Source organism: Bombina bombina, chromosome 4, assembly GCF_027579735.1.
Source record: "Bombina bombina isolate aBomBom1 chromosome 4, aBomBom1.pri, whole genome shotgun sequence".
Taxonomy (NCBI): Eukaryota; Metazoa; Chordata; class Amphibia; order Anura; family Bombinatoridae; genus Bombina; species Bombina bombina.
In genome coordinates, this window is record NC_069502.1 from 865,352,655 (window position 1) to 865,370,654 (window position 18,000).

The window sequence follows — 18,000 nt, forward strand, 5'->3', positions numbered from 1 at the left end:
TACAAGTGCGGTGTGCAGCGGCATTTAGCAGCCTTCTATTTACCAAAAAATAATGCCACAGCCATATATGTCTGCAATTTCTGAAAAACAGGGGATCCTAGAGAAGCATTTACAACCATTTGTGCCATAATTGCACAAGCTGTTTGTAAATAATTTCAGTAAGAAACCTAAAGTTTGTGAAACAGTTTCTGAAAAAGTGAACGATTTTTTTTATTTGATCGAATTTGGCGGTGAAATGGTGGCATGAAATATATCAAAATGGGCCCAGATCAATACTTTGGGTTGTCTACTACACTACCCTAAAGCTAAAATTAACCCTACAAGCTACCTAATTAACCCCTTCACTGCTGGGTCTAATACAAGTGTGGTGCGCAGCGGCATTTAGCGGCCTTCTAATTACCAAAAAGTAATGCCACTTGTATTTATTGCCCTATAACTTGCTAAAAAAGCAAAGAACATGTAAACATTATTAGGTATTTCTAAACTCAGGACAAAATTTAGAAACTATTTAGCATGGGTGTTTTTTGGTTGTTGTAGATGTGTAACAGATTTTGGGGGTCAAAGTTAGAAAAAGTGTGTTTTTTTTCATTTTTTTCCTCATATTTTATAAAAAAAAATTATGGTAAATTATAAAATATGATGAAAATAATGGTATTTTAGAAAGTCTATTTAATGGCGAGAAAAACGGTATAGAATATGTGTGGCTACAGTAAAAGAGTAGGAGGAAAATTAAGGCTAAACACAAACACTGCAGAAATGTAAAAATAGTCCTGGTCCTTAAGGGAAAGAAACTGAAAAATGGCCTTGTCCTTAAGGGGTTAAAGGAGGAGAGGTTGGGGGAAAGTCTGACAGCTCGAGGAAGTGCATTCCAGAGGGTTGGTGCCGTACGAGAGAAGTCCTGTAGTCTAGCATGGTATAGGTGATGGTAGAAGAGGCAAGGAGTAGATTGTTGTTGGATCTTAGGGGACGGGCTGGAGTATATTTGTTGATGAGTGAGGACAGGTGGGGGGGGCTGCATTGGTAAGTGCTTTGTAGGTCAGAGTGAGAATTTTTAATTTAATTCTGCTGCGAATGGGGAGCTAGTGAAGGGACTCACAGAGGGGTGCAGCGGATACAGAGCGCCGGGAGAGGTGGATTAGCCTAGCAGAGGCATTTAGGATGGATTGAAGGGGGGAGATGCGGGAGAGAGGAAGGCCAGTTAGTAGGTTGTTACAGTAGTCAAGCCGGGAAATGACTAGGGAATGGATTAGTTTCAGCACTCAAAAAAGGACAAATTTTGGAGATATTGCGTAAGTGGTTGCGACAGGAGGAAGAGAGCGATTGGATGTGGGGTATGAAGGACAGATTGGAGTCAAGTGTAACTCATAGGCAGCGGACTTGGGGTGATGGGGAGATAGTGGTGTCACCAACCGTGATAGTAAAGTTAGAAACTGGAGTAGAACTAGATGGGGGGATTAGAAGAAGCTCAGTCTTGGACATGTTGATTTTTAGGTGGTGAGAGGCCATCCAGGAAGAAATACCAGATAAGCAGTCGCTGATGTGGGAAAGGACAGAAGGAGATAGTGCAGGGGTGGATAGGTAGATCTGAGTATCATCAGCCTAGAGGTAATAGTTGAAGCCATAGCTACTGATGAGTTTACCAAGTGAGGAAGTATAAATAGAGAAGAGTAGAGGGCCTAGAAGAGAGCCTTGAGGTACTCCAACAGACAGAGGCCATGTAGAGGAGGAGTCGCCAGCAAACTAGACAGAAAAGGACCTATTAGAGATATGAGTGGATCCAGGAGAGGGCAATGTCACAGACCCCAAGGAGCCGAGAGTCTGTAGGAGGAGGCGATGGTCAACAGTGTCAAAGGCAGCAGACAGGTCATGTAAGATAAGTATAGAATAGTGGCCATTGTTTTTAGCAGAAAGAAGATTGTTAGTAACCTTGGTGAGGGCAGTCTCATTTGAGTGTCTGGGGAAGCCAGATTGCAGGGGGTCAAGCAATGAGTTGGAGGATAGGAAGTGGGTTAGGCGATCGAAAACTAGTTTTTTCAGGACTTTTGAAGCTAGCGGAAGCAGTGATATGGGGCGGTAGTTTGCAGGAGAATTCGGGTAGAGGGAGGGTTTTTTGAGGATGGGGGTGACCTTTGCATGTTTGAAGGATGATGGAAATGAACCAGTAGTAAGGGATCGGTTGAATATGTGAGTAAGAGCTGGGGTGAGGGTAAAAGACAGAGAAGATATTAGATGTGAAGGGATAGGGTCAAGTGAGCAGGTAGTGAGGTGTGAGGAAGAGATTGGGGAACTCACTTCATTCTTAGTGGTTGGGGGGAAGGTACTGAGAGTGGTGGAGGGAGTGACTGGGGAGGAGATGGAAGGTTGCAGTCTTGTGGTGGGATGTTACTTCGGATGGTAAGTGTTTTGTTGAAAAAGTAGTTTGCCAAATCTTGAGCACTAAAGGCAGATGAAGGGGGTGGTACAGGTGGATAGAGGAGAGTGTTGAAAATGAATTAGAGACGTTTAAGGTTTGAGGAGTGAGAAGATATGAGAGAAGAGAAGTAGTTTTGCTTGACTAAGTAAAGGGCAGAGGAGTAAGAATAAAGAATGAACTTATAGTGTAGGAAATCTGGTTCAGAGCGGGATTTCCTCCAGGCACGTTCAGCAGCACGGGAGCATTTTTGTAGATAGTGCGTTTGCTGAGAGTGCCAGGGCTAGAGCTGACGACGTGGGGTTTTGCGTATTTGTGGAGGAGCAAGGGTGTCGAGTTCAGAGGAGAGAGTATTGTTATAGTGGTTTGTAGCAAGGTCAGGACAGGATATAGTGGAAGTGTGGGGAAGGCGTTTTTGAATAAGGTTAGAAAGTTGAAGAGGATCCACAGTGTGCAGATTTCTGCGGGGGCGGGGGAGAAATAGGTTTAGCATGTACATTGAGATTATAGATTAGCAGATGGTGGTCTGAGATGGGAAATGGGCGACAGGTGACATCAGAAGGCAAGCAGAGGTAGGAGAATACCAGATCAAGACAGTGTCCGTCACGGTGAGTAGGGAATAGGGGGGATTGTGAGAGACTAAAGGAGTTTGTGAGTGAGAAGTTTAGAGGCAGCAGGGGCAGATGGGTTATCAATGGGGATGTTGAAGTCCCCTAGGATTAGAGCAGGTGTATTTGTAGAGAGAAAGTAAGAAAGCCAGGCAGTTAAATTGTCAAGGAATTGGGAGGTTGGTCCAGAGGGGCGACAGATAACTGACACCTTGAGGGAGAGGGGGGAGAAAACGCGGTTGTAGTGGACTTCAAAGGAGGAGAAGGAGAGAGATGGATGAGGATGCAGGTGCTGATAGGAGCAGGAGGGGGATAGTAAGATTCCAACACCGCCACTATGTCTCTCACCTGGCTTAGGTGTGTGGCTAAAGTGGAGATCGCCGAGCGTTAGAGCAGCAATGGAAGCAGTGTCAGAGGAAGATAGCCAGGTTTCAGTAATTAACCTAGAGTTTGTATTGCGGGAGACTGAGCGAGAGTGTAAAAGTGTGGTGATTGCTGCAGGGCCAGGGTTAGGAGAGATGTCCTGAAAAAAGAAACACAGAGGCGCCCAATGGCCTAATACCACAATACCAAGGGACAAGCTAAATATGTAAGACTAATACTCACAAACGAATAGCACCAAAAAGTGCAAGAAAGCAGACTGGAACCTCACAGTTGCCCAGCAAACTGAACAGACGCAGAGATAATTCTGTAGTAGTTCTTCACCAGTGAGGTCCTCCTGGTTCCTAAAGGGGAGGATATAGAGCCAACATAGCCCAGTACAGTTTGTACAAGTGTATGTGTATACAGGGAATATGCACACTTACATGTAGCAAAGCACCTCCAGGTGCAATATACACAGACTGGGACTTCTCAGCCGTTTCAGCAGATAAAATAGCTCTCAATACTAATGCAGGAGTGTAGATGGTTTCCCAGATAAAATCCAGCAGCAAGTGTATTAGTTAAAAATAATATTTTTATTTAAAAGCAACGCGTTTCTCAGCCTACAACTGGCTGTTTCCTCAGGCTATGATACATACAATTGAAATACACTTGCTATATAAAGGGTAACAAACATTCTCTGATAGGTCTAGTCATTAATTGATTTCACCTGTATGTGTTCACAAGAAATTGGTGGTCATAGAAACAAAGGTAAACAATGACCTCACAGAAAGCATATGGTTTACAACATAGTCAGTTGACATGGCAACCAGAGTAAACAATGGCTTGGCATATATAGATATCATCAGAATATACAACTAACAAGATAAAAAATATGCAATTAAAAATATAAACATTATCTGAGTAATTGCCATTTGACATTACGTTGTATGATGTAAATTTCAATAAAAACTGTTTAAAAAAAATAAAAATATAAACATTATAATATATATACAACCTATAGCCTCTCCCTCCCTCCCCTCTCTACATATTTATGTAAAATCACTGGCATATTCAAATACTAACACATTGGTACAAGTATACATATTCCTAATGTGAACTTGTTTCCTTCAAAACAATCTAGCCATGTAGACCCATTAGTGCTCCAGGGTACTTCAGCTTGGTATATGTACTGAAAACTTAGATGATGGGACAAATAGTTCAAAATTAACTTTTTTTTGGCGACAGGCTTACTGATTGGTAGAATAACATAAACACTCAATCGATGTGATGTAACAGGGGGCAGGAGATAGACGGCATTAGACGGAGCGATTAGACAAGGATTTGTAAGTGTTTTTACATACATATACCATTACATGACATTTAGTGTGTAAATTGAATGTAATCTAACAATAGCAATATTATAATAAATATATACAGAGTTTACCATCCCTTTAAATGTCTTCAAAATAAAATGGTTAAAGATCTGTAATGAGAGACATAAAAATATGTATTGTTAGAACAGTTCATTTATGTATTTATTTTTTTAATAATCATTGTTTTCTGTTGGATTAATGTTTTATTCACTTTAATCCCTTTGTGACCAAGCACAGTGATTCCTAAATCCTGGTCTGTTTATCATGATCTGATAAGGGGGTTGGTCACCAATAATACACAGCATTTCCTATTCTGACAATGAACTGTACATGAAACCCCCCTCTGTCTCTCTGTGTTTAGGCTCCTGTTACTGTAAAGATCACGTACAATACACGTCACTGCATTTGTCAGTAAAGGAGAAACATTATAAGAATATCTGACGAATTCAGTTGCTGAACAAGACAATGTCTGAGAAGACCGAGAACCAAACCTCAGAGCTTCTTGATGCACACAGAGGTAAGCAGGACGTCACATGCATGTCACCTGATTTTGTCATCAGAATGGGATAATATTTAAAGTAACGGACCAGAAACCTCTGAGATTTGATTGCTTAAAGGCACCTAATGACTTGTACTATGCTATATAGATTGGCTATATAAATGGATCTACAAAACATTTATACAAAGAAAATTCTAGTGTACAATATCCCTTTAAGTTCAGGGTGGCTACTCACAAGTGTGGCGGCACAACCGGAGTGCCTGACAGAGCGGTACGGGACCAACAGAGTCGCCCGTAGGACTCACAAAGGATGTTGGGGTTCTGTGCGTCAGGTAGCGTGACGGGTCACACCAATCGCAGAGTCAAATCCCCAAAGGATAATGTGGGACGTCACAGTAGATGCTGAATTCAAATGACCAGAGGACTAACATCCAATCATTAAGGAATAAAAAGTCAGAGCAAGTAAAGTAAAATGTAAGTGTGTAAACTTTATTGTATACAACACTAGCACAGCAACGCGTTTCTCAGCAACACATATGCCGTTTCATCAGGCTGTTATGGAAACAAAACACTACTTGCTCTATAAATAGAAAAAAGTTGACCAATCAGAGACCAATAGCGGACCACACCTTCCTCAGTAAGGTAATCAGATATACCTCTGTAGAATCAAGATTGCATTGGTCTAAGTGTGGTTCGGCATAGTATACTGAGGTAAGCTCAAGAGTGTGCTCTACATGTCATAGCAGTGCTTGTCACAAGAGCATACTGCGGTAGGTTCAGAAGGGAGCTCTATTTATGGCAGCAGTTTTTGTAACAATGTTTGGTCTGTCTGGAGCCCACAGAACACTGCTTCCTATTTGGCCTTTTCTTTGTAGGCCTGGGCCGGCCTTTCCACTTTTTGAATGCCACTCATTTTGATCAATTTGTATACATTGGTATTATCTATTCAGCCTCCTTGGTTTAATTCACACTGACACCTCTATAAGGATCACCTGCTTGGCCCCGTATTGGGTTATACTTGGCCAGATACAGCTGGATAACAAACAGAAGACTTTTATAGTAGTCAAACACTACAGCTTCTCAGAGAGTCAGCAGTGGTTTGTATGACACAAATTAGGTCTTTTCAGACACAATACACATCGCCGCCAGCTCTCTGCGCTTACTGTTGCACAAGCCATCACAGCATATGAGCTTATGCCACTGATAAACAGTAATCAATTTTTTTTTGTTCTCCTGGTATCCTATATTAAAAATTAACCCTAGGTGAGCTCAGAAGTGTGCACGTGTCTCTAGCCATCTGTCAGCAGAGTTTGCAACATTGTTTATAGCATTGCCATAGATACAAACACTGTTGCCGTAGACTGCTAAAGACACAGCGCCTATCAGCCTACCTAGCTTTACTCTTAACAAATGATATCAAGAGAACAAAGCAAACTTGACAAAACAATCAAATTGGAAAGTTGTTTAAAATCATTTTCTTTCTAAATCACAAAAGTTTAATTCTGAACTTATGGTCCCTTTAAGGATATTTTTGTGCACTAATTGTTTAAATAAAAAAAATTAACAAGTACAAGCTCCAGTTATATAAGTTTATGTTACACCATGTACCGTGTACTATCGGGTAGTTTCTTGCTGTAATTACAGGGCGTCTAGAGGAAAACCCGGGCACTGGGCTATTAAATGTGAAGGAAGAGGATGAGACAGATGACATGAATAGTCATCAGACTGAAATACATTGGTCCCTCCCTGCCGGTGAGTAGTAATACGTGAGAGTCTGCCGGGGCTGTGCACACAGTTACTTACTGCTCTCCCTCCCTGCCGGTGAGTAGTAATACGTGAGAATCTGCCGGGGCTGTGCACACAGTTACTTACTGCTCTCCCTTGTAGTTTACTGTCTGGTTTATAAGCGCAGATAACACAATGTGTTTAACCCTTGTTTAGTTCATGTTGTAGTTTTATACTGGAATATAACAGATCAAAGCCTTAAAGGGACAGTTTACTCAAAAATGTTCTTCCCTTCAATTTGTTCCCAATGATCCATTTTACCTGCTGGAGTGTATTAAATTGTTTACAAGTATTTCCATTAACCTTATATTGGCATTTGAATTAGTTTATTTAGCCTGTGGTAGCCCCACCCATCCTGAAAGTTTTTGGCCACGAGGCCAAGCTGTATTAAAACAGCCAGTAGAAGAAATTACACTCCCAGTGGGTTATAGAAGAGATAAGGTAATAAAATGTAAATTTTCCAAGTATTGGTGATTGGTTTATGGACAGATATAAGATAAAGAAGCAAGTATATGTACACAATGTGATAAAGTAATTAGATCTGATTATAGCTCAACCCATTTTATTAGGTTGTGGCTTCAAAACACAAAATCATCTAATTCATATACACAAAAAAATACATACATTTTATACTCTGCAGCTGGTAGAAAAAAGTAATTGGAAACACATTAAGGGAAAAACAATTTTATAGTATACTTTCCCTTTAATACAATGGGTTAAGCTTGTAGGTATAATCAGATCTCATTACTTTATCACATTGTGTAAATATACCTGCTTATTTATCTTATATCTGTCCATAAACCAATCACCAATACTTGGAGAGAACAATGGAAAATTAACATTTTATTACCTTATCTCTTCTCTTATTGCACTACTGGGAGTGTAATTTCTTCTACTGGCTTTGTTAACACAGCTTGGCCTTGTGGCCAAAAACTTTCAGATTAATGGGGAGAACATTTTTGAGTAAACTGTCCCTTTAAAGGGACAGTATACACTCATTTTCATATAACTGCATGTAATAGACACTACTATAAAGAATAAGATGCACAGATACTGATATAAAAATCCAGTATAAAACTGTTTAAAAACTTACTTAGAAGCTCTCAGTTTAGCTATGCTGAAAAGGCAACTGGAAAGCCCACTGCAAGTGGGAAATAAGACACTCCCCCCTCCCCTTTCTTTTGCATATGAAAAGACCCTTTACACAAACAGGAGCAAGGTGGAGAAGGTAGCTGACGGTATTCTCATAAAACTTGGTTAGGAGTCTGTGAAAATCAGAGCAATGTTATTTAAAAATAAGCAAAACTTCAAAAAAAAACTTAAAAAAAACTTTATGGGCTATATAAATAGATAATCTACAAAACATTTATGCAAAGAAAAAATGAGTGTATAGTGTTCCTTTAAGCTAAAATGTAAAAGACTAGATGGAAAGTATCAATGTGAGTATTTGGTGTTATTGTCTGTCAGGGAAATACACAAACTGTTTTATGGTAAAGTTATAAAAAACTAGATCATGTGATATAAAAACTGAATCTGCTTTATTTGTACAGATGAAGATAACACTGATATAGTGAAAGATGAGATAACAGAAGATCTGTTTGTGAGGCATCAGCTAGAAGCACCAGATGAGAAAACAAGTGACAGTATCTGCCCAGGTGAGTGTGCACTTGTGTCTGAAGGATGAAGATTACAGGTGAGTGTTTATGTGTATTAAGAGAGATAGTTTGTTGTGTAAGACACAACACACGTGCACACTCACCTGGGCTGACACTGTCACTAGTTTCTTTACCTGTAACCTCTGAACCTCACACACACAATATGAGTGTGCATGTATGTATGGTGTATCTCTAAGACACAACACACGTGCACACTCACCTGGGCTGACACTGTTGCTGGTTTCTTCATCTGTAACCTCTGCACCTCACACACACAATATGAGTGTGCATGTATGTATGGTGTATCTCTAATACACAACATAAGTGCACACACATCTGTATCCCACATGCCTCAGACACAACATACATGCACACACACCTGTATCTCACATGCCTAAGACACAACAGACATGCACACACACCTGTATCCCACTTGCTTCAGACACAACAGACATGCACACACACCTGTATCCCACATGCCTCAGACACAACATACATGCACACACACCTGTATCCCACATGCCTCAGACACAACATACATGCACACACACCTGTATCCCACATGCCTCAGACACAACATACATGCACACACACCTGTATCCCACATGCCTCAGACACAACATACATGCACACACACCTGTATCTCACATGCCTAAGACACAACAGACATGCACACACACCTGTATCCCACATGCCTCAGACACAACATACATGCACACACACCTGTATCCCACATGCCTCAGACACAACAGACATGCACACACACCTGTATCCCACATGCCTCAGACACAACATACATGCACACACACCTGTATCCCACATGCCTAAGACACAACATACATGCACAAACACCTGTATCCCACATGCCTCAGACACAACATACATGCACACACACCTGTATCCCACATGCCTCAGACACAACAGACATGCACACACACCTGTATCCCACATGCCTAAGACACAACATACATGCACACACACCTGTATCCCACATGCCTAAGACACAACATACATGCACACACACCTGTATCCCACATGCCTCAGACACAACAGACATGTACACACACCTGTATCCGACATGCCTCAGACACAACATACATGCACACACACCTGTATCCCACATGCCTCAGACACAACAGACATGCACACACACCTGTATCCCACAGCCTCAGACACAACATACATGCACACACACCTGTATCCCACATGCCTCAGACACAACATACATGCACACACACCTGTATCCCACATGCCTCAGACACAACATACATGCACACACACCTGTATCCCACATGCCTCAGACACAACATACATGCACACACACCTGTATCCCACATGCCTCAGACACAACATACATGCACACACACCTGTATCCCACATGCCTAAGACACAACATACATGCACACACACCTGTATCCCACATGCCTCAGACACAACATACATGCACACACACACCTGTATCCCACATGCCTAAGACACAACATACATGCACACACACCTGTATCCCACATGCCTCAGACACAACATACATGCACACACACCTGTATCCCACATGCCTCAGACACAACAGACATGCACACACACCTGTATCCCACATGCCTCAGACACAACAGATGTGTACACACACCTGTATCCCACATGCCTAAGACACAACATACATGCGCACACACACCTGTATCCCGCATGCCTAAGACACAACAGGCATGCACACACACCTGTATCTCACATGCCTCAGACACAACAGGCATGCACACACACCTGTATCTCACATGCCTCAGACACAACAGGCATGCATACACACCTGTATCTCACATGCCTCAGACACAACAGGCATGCACACACACCTGTATCTCACATGCCTCAGACACAACATACATGCACACACACCTGTATCCCACATGCCTCAGACACAACATATATGCACACACACCTGTATCCCACATGCCTCAGACACAACAGACATGTACACACACCTGTATCCCACATGCCTCAGACACAACATACATGCACACACACCTGTATCCCACATGCCTCAGACACAACATACATGCACACACACCTGTATCCCACATGCCTCAGACACAACAGACATGCACACACACCTGTATCCCACATGCTTCAGACACAACAGATGTGCACACACACCTGTATCCCACATGCTTCAGACACAACATACATGCACACACACCTGTATCCCACATGCCTCAGACACAACATACATGCACACACACCTGTATCCCACATGCTTCAGACACAACATACATGCACACACACCTGTATCCCACATGCCTCAGACACAACAGACATGCACACACACCTGTATCCCACATGCCTCAGACACAACAGACATGCACACACACCTGTATCCCACATGCTTCAGACACAACATACATGCACACACACCTGTATCCCACATGCCTAAGACACAACAGACATGCACACACACCTGTATCCCACATGCTTCAGACACAACATACATGCACACACACCTGTATCCCACATGCCTCAGACACAACAGACATGCACACACACCTGTATCCCATATGCCTCAGACACAACATACATGCACACACACCTGTATCCCACATGCCTCAGACACAACATACATGCACACACACCTGTATCCCACATGCCTTAGACACAACATACATGCACACACACCTGTATCCCACATGCCTCAGACACAACAGACATGCACACACACCTGTATCCCACATGCCTCAGACACAACAGACATGCACACACACCTGTATCCCACATGCCTCAGACACAACAGACATGCACACACACCTGTATCCCACATGCCTCAGACACAACAGACATGCACACACACACCTGTATCCCACATGCTTCAGACACAACATACATGTACACACACCTGTATCCCACATGCCTAAGACACAACAGACGTGTACACTCTCATTGTCTGTTGTGTCTGAGGCATGTGGGATACAGGTGTGTGTACATGTATGTTGTGTCTGAGGCATGTGGGATACAGGTGTGTGTACATGTCTGTTGTGTCTGAGGCATGTGGGATACAGGTGTGTGTGCATGTATGTTGTGTCTGAGGCATGTGGGATACAGGTGTGTGTACATGTATGTTGTGTCTGAAGCATGTGGGATACAGGTGTGTGTACATGTATGTTGTGTCTGAAGCATGTGGGATACAGGTGTGTGTGCATGTCTGTTGTGTCTGAGGTATGTGGGATACAGGAAGAATAAACAACAAAAAAAAAAAAAAAAAGGGGGGAGAGGGAAAAAAAAAAAAATAATTAAAAATTGGCCACTCAAGTGACGACATCGCGAAAGACCCAATAGTCTAATTGTAAATTTTGACCAATTTCCTATTTATACCCTAATCTTTAAATCACTACAGAATTGTCTTGCTTCTTCTTCATTTATCAGAGTGTGTATAATATCTTTATCTTCTACTATTATTTTGGCTGGGTAAATTAACCTAGTGTTATGTCCTGCATCAATTAGTTTAGTGCAGTAGGGGGCCATAACTTTCCTCCGCTGGGAGGTTTCACTGGAGTAGTCCTGAAAAATCAGGATTCTGGCATCCCCCACCTGCACCAAATCAATTTTCCTATAGAGTCGTAGGAGTGTCATTTTGTCTTGGTAGTTCTGAAGCTTAATCATAACCGGTCTGTGTTGACTTATCCCCTTAATTGATCTCCTCTGTGGGCCTATTCTATGTGCTCTTTCAATCAGTAAAGGTGTATTTTATTAAAACCACCACAAGGGTATCTTCAGATGCAGCTATATTTTAATAAAGATATTTCTTGTTTCTGGATGCGGTCTGGGAGAACCGGGGCTGGCAGCGAGCATCTGAAGGGAAGTGCAACTTAAAGGGCCACTAAACCCAAAATCTTTCTTTCATGATTCAGATAGAGCATACAAATTTAAACAACATTACAGTTTACTTCTATTATTTATTTTGCTTCATTTTTTAGATATCCTTAGTTGAAGAAAAAGCAATGCACACGATGAGCCAATCACACGAGGCTTCTATGTGCAGCAACCAATCAGCAGCTACTGAGCATATCTAGATATGCTTTTCAGCAAAGAATATCAAAAGAATAAAGCAAATTAGATAATAGAAGTAAATTATAAAGATGTTTAAAACTGCATTCTCTTTCTAAATCATGAAAGAAAAAATGTGGGTTTCATGTCCCTTTAACTTTATACTTTACCGCTATTTAAAGATGAAGAAACCAGTACAGTGTCAGCCCAGGTGAGTGTGCACGTGTGTTGTGTCTTAGAGATACGGGTTGCTGGTATGTGCAAGGACTGTTGTTTCTGAGAGATGTTGGTTACATGTGAGTGTGCATGTATATTGTGTGTGAGGTATGTGAGTTACATGTGAGTGTGCACGTATAATGTGTGTGAGGTATGTGAGTTGCAGGTCAATATGCACTTATGTTGTGTCTGAGGTATGTGAGTTACAGGTGAGTGTGCACTTATGTTGTGTCTGAGAGACGCATGTTACAGCTGAGTGTGCACTTTTGTTATGTCTGAGGGACCCATGTTACAGGTGATTGTGCACTTATGTTGTGTCTGAGGTATGTGAGTTACAGGTGAGTGTGCACTTATGTTGTGTCTGAGAGACGCATGTTACAGCTGAGTGTGCACTTTTGTTATGTCTGAGGGACCCATGTTACAGGTGAGTGTGCACTTATGTTGTGTCTGAGAGACGCATGTTACAGCTGAGTGTGCACTTTTGTTATGTCTGAGGGACCCATGTTACAGGTGAGTGTGCACTTATGTTGTGTCTGAGAGACGCATGTTACAGCTGAGTGTGCACTTTTGTTATGTCTGAAGGACCCATGTTACAGGTGAGTGTGCACTTATGTTGTGTCTGAGGTATGTGGGTTAAAGGTGAGTATTGTGGTTTTAGCCGTTTCAGAAGTGAAGAAAATCAGGCTAATTTCCCTTTGTCTGTATTTATTGGTTATAGATTATTCCAGGCTAGGGATAGCCAGTCATCTGTCTGATAACAATTCTTTATTGCCCTAAAGTCAGTTTACATCACATTACATAATATCACAAAACTGGGTGTGAACAATATTATAATTTACAAGAGAGAGAAGAAGAAAAAAACATATATCAGTACAAAGCATTATTATGCCCCATATTTCTGGAACTATTTTGCTTTTGTGGGGGGGGGAGGGTTCTGCCAGGTTTCAGCTACACTTGTCACAGGAAACGTATCCTCGGTCTTTAGCTTTTTCTGTCAGCATTTATACATGCTTTTTAACCCTTATGTGAGATTTTAAGATAACCATTGAGTGTAACATGATGAATGTAGGCCGACATCTCAACATTTACAGAAGTCAACCAGTATCTATCAGAAGTTCCCTCTCCCACTCCCTCTCAGTAACCGCAGCACCTGCAAGCAACTTACAGTAATATAAACCCAAATACAGGTGCATAAGGGGGAAAGTGTATATGATATAATATAAAGCTAACGGGATCAGCAGGAAAAGTCACTTCAGGACCCCAACATCTACAAATTTTATTTTAATGTTTAATTGTGAATCACAATCGCAGTGTCTTGATTGTCAGTAACAGCATTGGCATCTATAAAGTTGGGTCTTAACCCCTTAATTACAGCTGATATACCCTGTATGTCTGCAAAACAGAAAGAGAAGCATTCTGCCAGGAACGAACACCAGCTTCAATAGCTTGTTCTATGGCCTGGTTACCCCGGGCAGAAGGAAGCTACTTCCAGGTGGTAACCGGGTTCGCTCCTGGCAGACTACTTCTCTTTCTGTTTTGCATATGTAAATATGACTCTGGGGATAGTCTCCCTATGGGTGATGGGGGAAACCAGACATGGACTCCTTGCCCAATGTGTTTAGAGGAATATGGCTGCACCTCACTGATGAGGCCCAGAGAAGGCCGAAACGATCATCTGGGGTTGCCGTTTTCGGGGCTGGACTGACCATATCAGCGGGATCAGACTGATATACTACAGGAAAGTTTTCCTCTGTGAAAAGCAAAATTGGGCAGAAAGAAGCTACTCCCAGGTGGTAACCTGGCCATAGAACAAGCTATTGAAGCTGCTGTTCGTTCCTGGCATACTTCTTCTCTTTCTGTTTTGCATACCCTGTATGTCACCTGTGGTTTTCTTTTTTTTTTTTTTTTTTTTTTTTCTTTTTTTTGAAAACTGACTTTATTGTGTAAAATATATAGCATACAAAGAGAAAACTAAGTTTAGAGTTTACAATGTACATTCTAGGAGATGCAGCTCCCTTCAAACTGAATAATATTGTCAGTTACAGTTTATCTTAAACAGGTATTAATGAGTGTAAAGAAGGAGGGTAAACTCCCCTCTTTTATGTTTAAACCCAAGTGGGTGCTAATAACATTGCTTGAAAACTAGGAAGGGATAGAAGAGAAAAGGAATAGAAAGGGTTTGAAGAAAGAAAGAAAGCGAGAGAGAAAGAAAAGATTAGAATGCTGATCCACCCTGCCAAGGTAGAGATTTCACAAAGGACGTTATGTTGCCCATTGCCCTTGTCACGCAGAACCCTGTCATGGAGTTATAAACGTCATTATTATATGTAGAACCAAATGAGGGGTGCCCATACCCATGATTGAAACTTCGCCCTAACCCTGTGTATTTTATTGTAAATATTAACCTGACCGATTGCCTATGCTGGTATTTGAGTTTTGAGATAACATTCCCACGTAGCTAGCATTTCTGCATATACGTCCATTTTGTCATTTTTCATATAAAAGTATTCCTCCAGTTCTAGGAGTTCCGATACCCTAAGCGACCACATTGTTATTGGTGGGGCTGTCCTACTCTTCCAGTTTTTTGCTATTAAAAATTTAATGCTATTCGTCAACACGTAAAATAGCTTTTTGTGGGGTTTATGTTTTATGTTAGGGGGTTTGCATAGCAACCACAACAGGGGGTCCAGAGGAAACTGAACCTCTAGTATTGATTCTATTTCAGTAATGACTAATCTCCAGAATGTTTGGATGGTATTACACCACGACCACATGTGAGCCATGCTGCTGCCACTATGGCCACATCTCCAACAGCAGTCTGATCTATGATGGGAAGAGGCGATGGATTTTCCGAGGTGTAAGGTACCAACGATGTAGTATCTTTAAGTTCAGTTCCACTACGGAGAGCGAGACTGAAGTTTTTGTGATGTTTTGGAAGATTGATGTGCCAGTTTGAGGAAGTATTATGATTCCTAAGTCATCCTCCCATTTCTCAAGATATGGTGTGACATAGCCTGGAGTGTTTGTTGTGAGTATTTGATAAATCAACGAGAGTGTGTGGGATATCGGAGGGGTCCTGGTACAAAGTGTTTCAAAGTTTGTTAGTGGCCTAACCATGTTTCTACTTTGATCATGCGACAAGATAAATCGGTTAACTCTGTGGTAGTTAAACCAGTTATGGAAGTAGGTGTACCCTTTGTCTAATAGTTCGCTTTGGGAGAGGATTTTGTCTCCCGATGTTATTTTGCAAACTGGGAAGTCACGGATGTTAGAGTCTGCTAAAGTTGTCAGGATAGTGTGGCCAATTGTAAATTGACCGTTTTCTATGAGTGAGGTGAGGGGGGACGGTTTGGAGGAGATGTGTGTGGTTTTGGAAAGGACTCGTTCCCAAACTTCATAGGTTTCCCTGACTAAAGGACTGCTATGTATCTTTTTTTAGTGATTTTTCTCCAAACTCCAACATATTCTGCCCAGGTGGGGAGTATCAGATATTAAATGTTCTAGTTGTACCCATCTTTTGTGATCGTGGTGAATGTGCCAATCTATTATTCTTTGCAAAAAGATGGATTGTCTGTAAAGCGCTATATTAGGAATACCCAGTCCTCCCTGCGACTTAGGTTTTTGCATAATGTTCTGATTGATTCTAGGAGGTTTTCTGGCCCACACAAAGTCACTAAATGCTTTTTGAATACTTGCAAGGTATGATGTTGGTAAAGGAATAGGTAGTGCTTGCATGATGTATAGTAGTCTTGGGAAAATATTCATTTTAAGGGTGTTTATTTTACCTGACCATGAAAGTCTTTTGGATAGCCAGGATGATAGGTCTCTAACTATAGTTTTTTTAATAGGTTCGTAGTTTTTGGTAAAGATTTCTTCTAGTGTAGCTGCTAGTTCTATACCTAGATAGTGTAGTGAGTTTTTGCACCAGGTAAAGGGAGTCATTTGTTTAACCCTGAGTAGAGTGGCCTTATCTAGATTAATATTTAGTACCTCAGATTTTGTAGAATTGATCTTAAAGTTGGAGAGTTTGTGAAACTGTTGGAAGTCGTGTAGTAGTGGGGGAATAGAGTGTTCTGGTTCAGTAAGTGTGAATAAAATGTCGTCTACCTGTGGTTTTCTTTTTTAAGGAGTTAAATATAAAAAATATATCCCAATGCCTCCAGGAGTGAGGCATGTTGTAATATTGCATCTCAATGCGCTATTACAAGGCTAAAAAACCCTTAAAGGGAAACCAAACATATTTCTTTCATGATTTAGGTAGAAGATACAATTTTAAACAAATTTCCAGTTTACTTCTATTATCAAATTTGTTTCATTCTCTTGGTATCATTTGTTGAAGTAGAAGCAATGCACTACTGGTTTGTAACTGAACACATGGGTGAGCCAATGACTTTCGGTATATATATGCACCCACCAATCGGCAGCTAGGACCTAGGTTCTTTGCTGCTCCTGAGCTTTCCTAGATAAATCTTTCAGCAATGGATAACAAAAGAAGGAAACAAATTAAATAATAGAAGTAAATTGGAAAGTTGTTTAACAATGTATGCTCTGTCTAAATCATGAATCTCTAATTATGACTTTACTGTCCCTTTAAGGACACAAAACGTACAAGGAACATCTGTGTCATTAAGGGGTTAAAAGGGGATTGCTCAATTTCGACTTTCAGAAGAACCTATGGTAATCCATCTTCATTTACACCACCATTAAACTACCTGCTTACATCTTTTATGTTGTCAGGATGGGTAGATTGTGCACCATTTTATTATCACAAAATTGAGTGTGCACAAATGTTATGTCTGAGAGATGTGTGTAACAGGAGAGTGCACATATGCTTTACCTAAGGGATGAAGGTTACAGGTGAGTGCGCATGTATACTGTATTTGAGGTATGCAGTGTATCTGAGTGCACACATGTGTTGTGTGTGAGGGAGTCGGGTTAATGGTGAGTGCGCATGCATGTTCTACCTGAGGGATACAGATTACAAGTAAGTGTGCCTGCATGTTGTGTCTGAGGAACGCAGGTTAGAAGTGGGTGTGCATGGATGTTTTGTTTTTGAGGTCCATGG

The 18,000-nt window shown here is 41.3% G+C and overlaps 1 protein-coding gene across 2 annotated transcripts in view; it reads left to right on the forward strand.

Annotated features, from left to right (window-relative positions):
- The first annotated feature begins 5,003 nt into the window (after window positions 1-5,003).
- Window positions 5,004-18,000, forward strand: part of LOC128655664 (gastrula zinc finger protein XlCGF57.1-like) — a 58,567-nt gene continuing 45,570 nt past the window's right edge. For both annotated transcript variants that reach the window (XM_053709248.1, XM_053709249.1), the window contains exons 1-3: window positions 5,004-5,271; window positions 6,898-7,005; window positions 8,589-8,693. In XM_053709248.1, coding sequence (XP_053565223.1) covers window positions 5,220-5,271; window positions 6,898-7,005; window positions 8,589-8,693 — 265 coding nt within the window. In that variant the 5' untranslated portion in view covers window positions 5,004-5,219. The remainder of the gene's footprint in view (window positions 5,272-6,897; window positions 7,006-8,588; window positions 8,694-18,000) is intronic.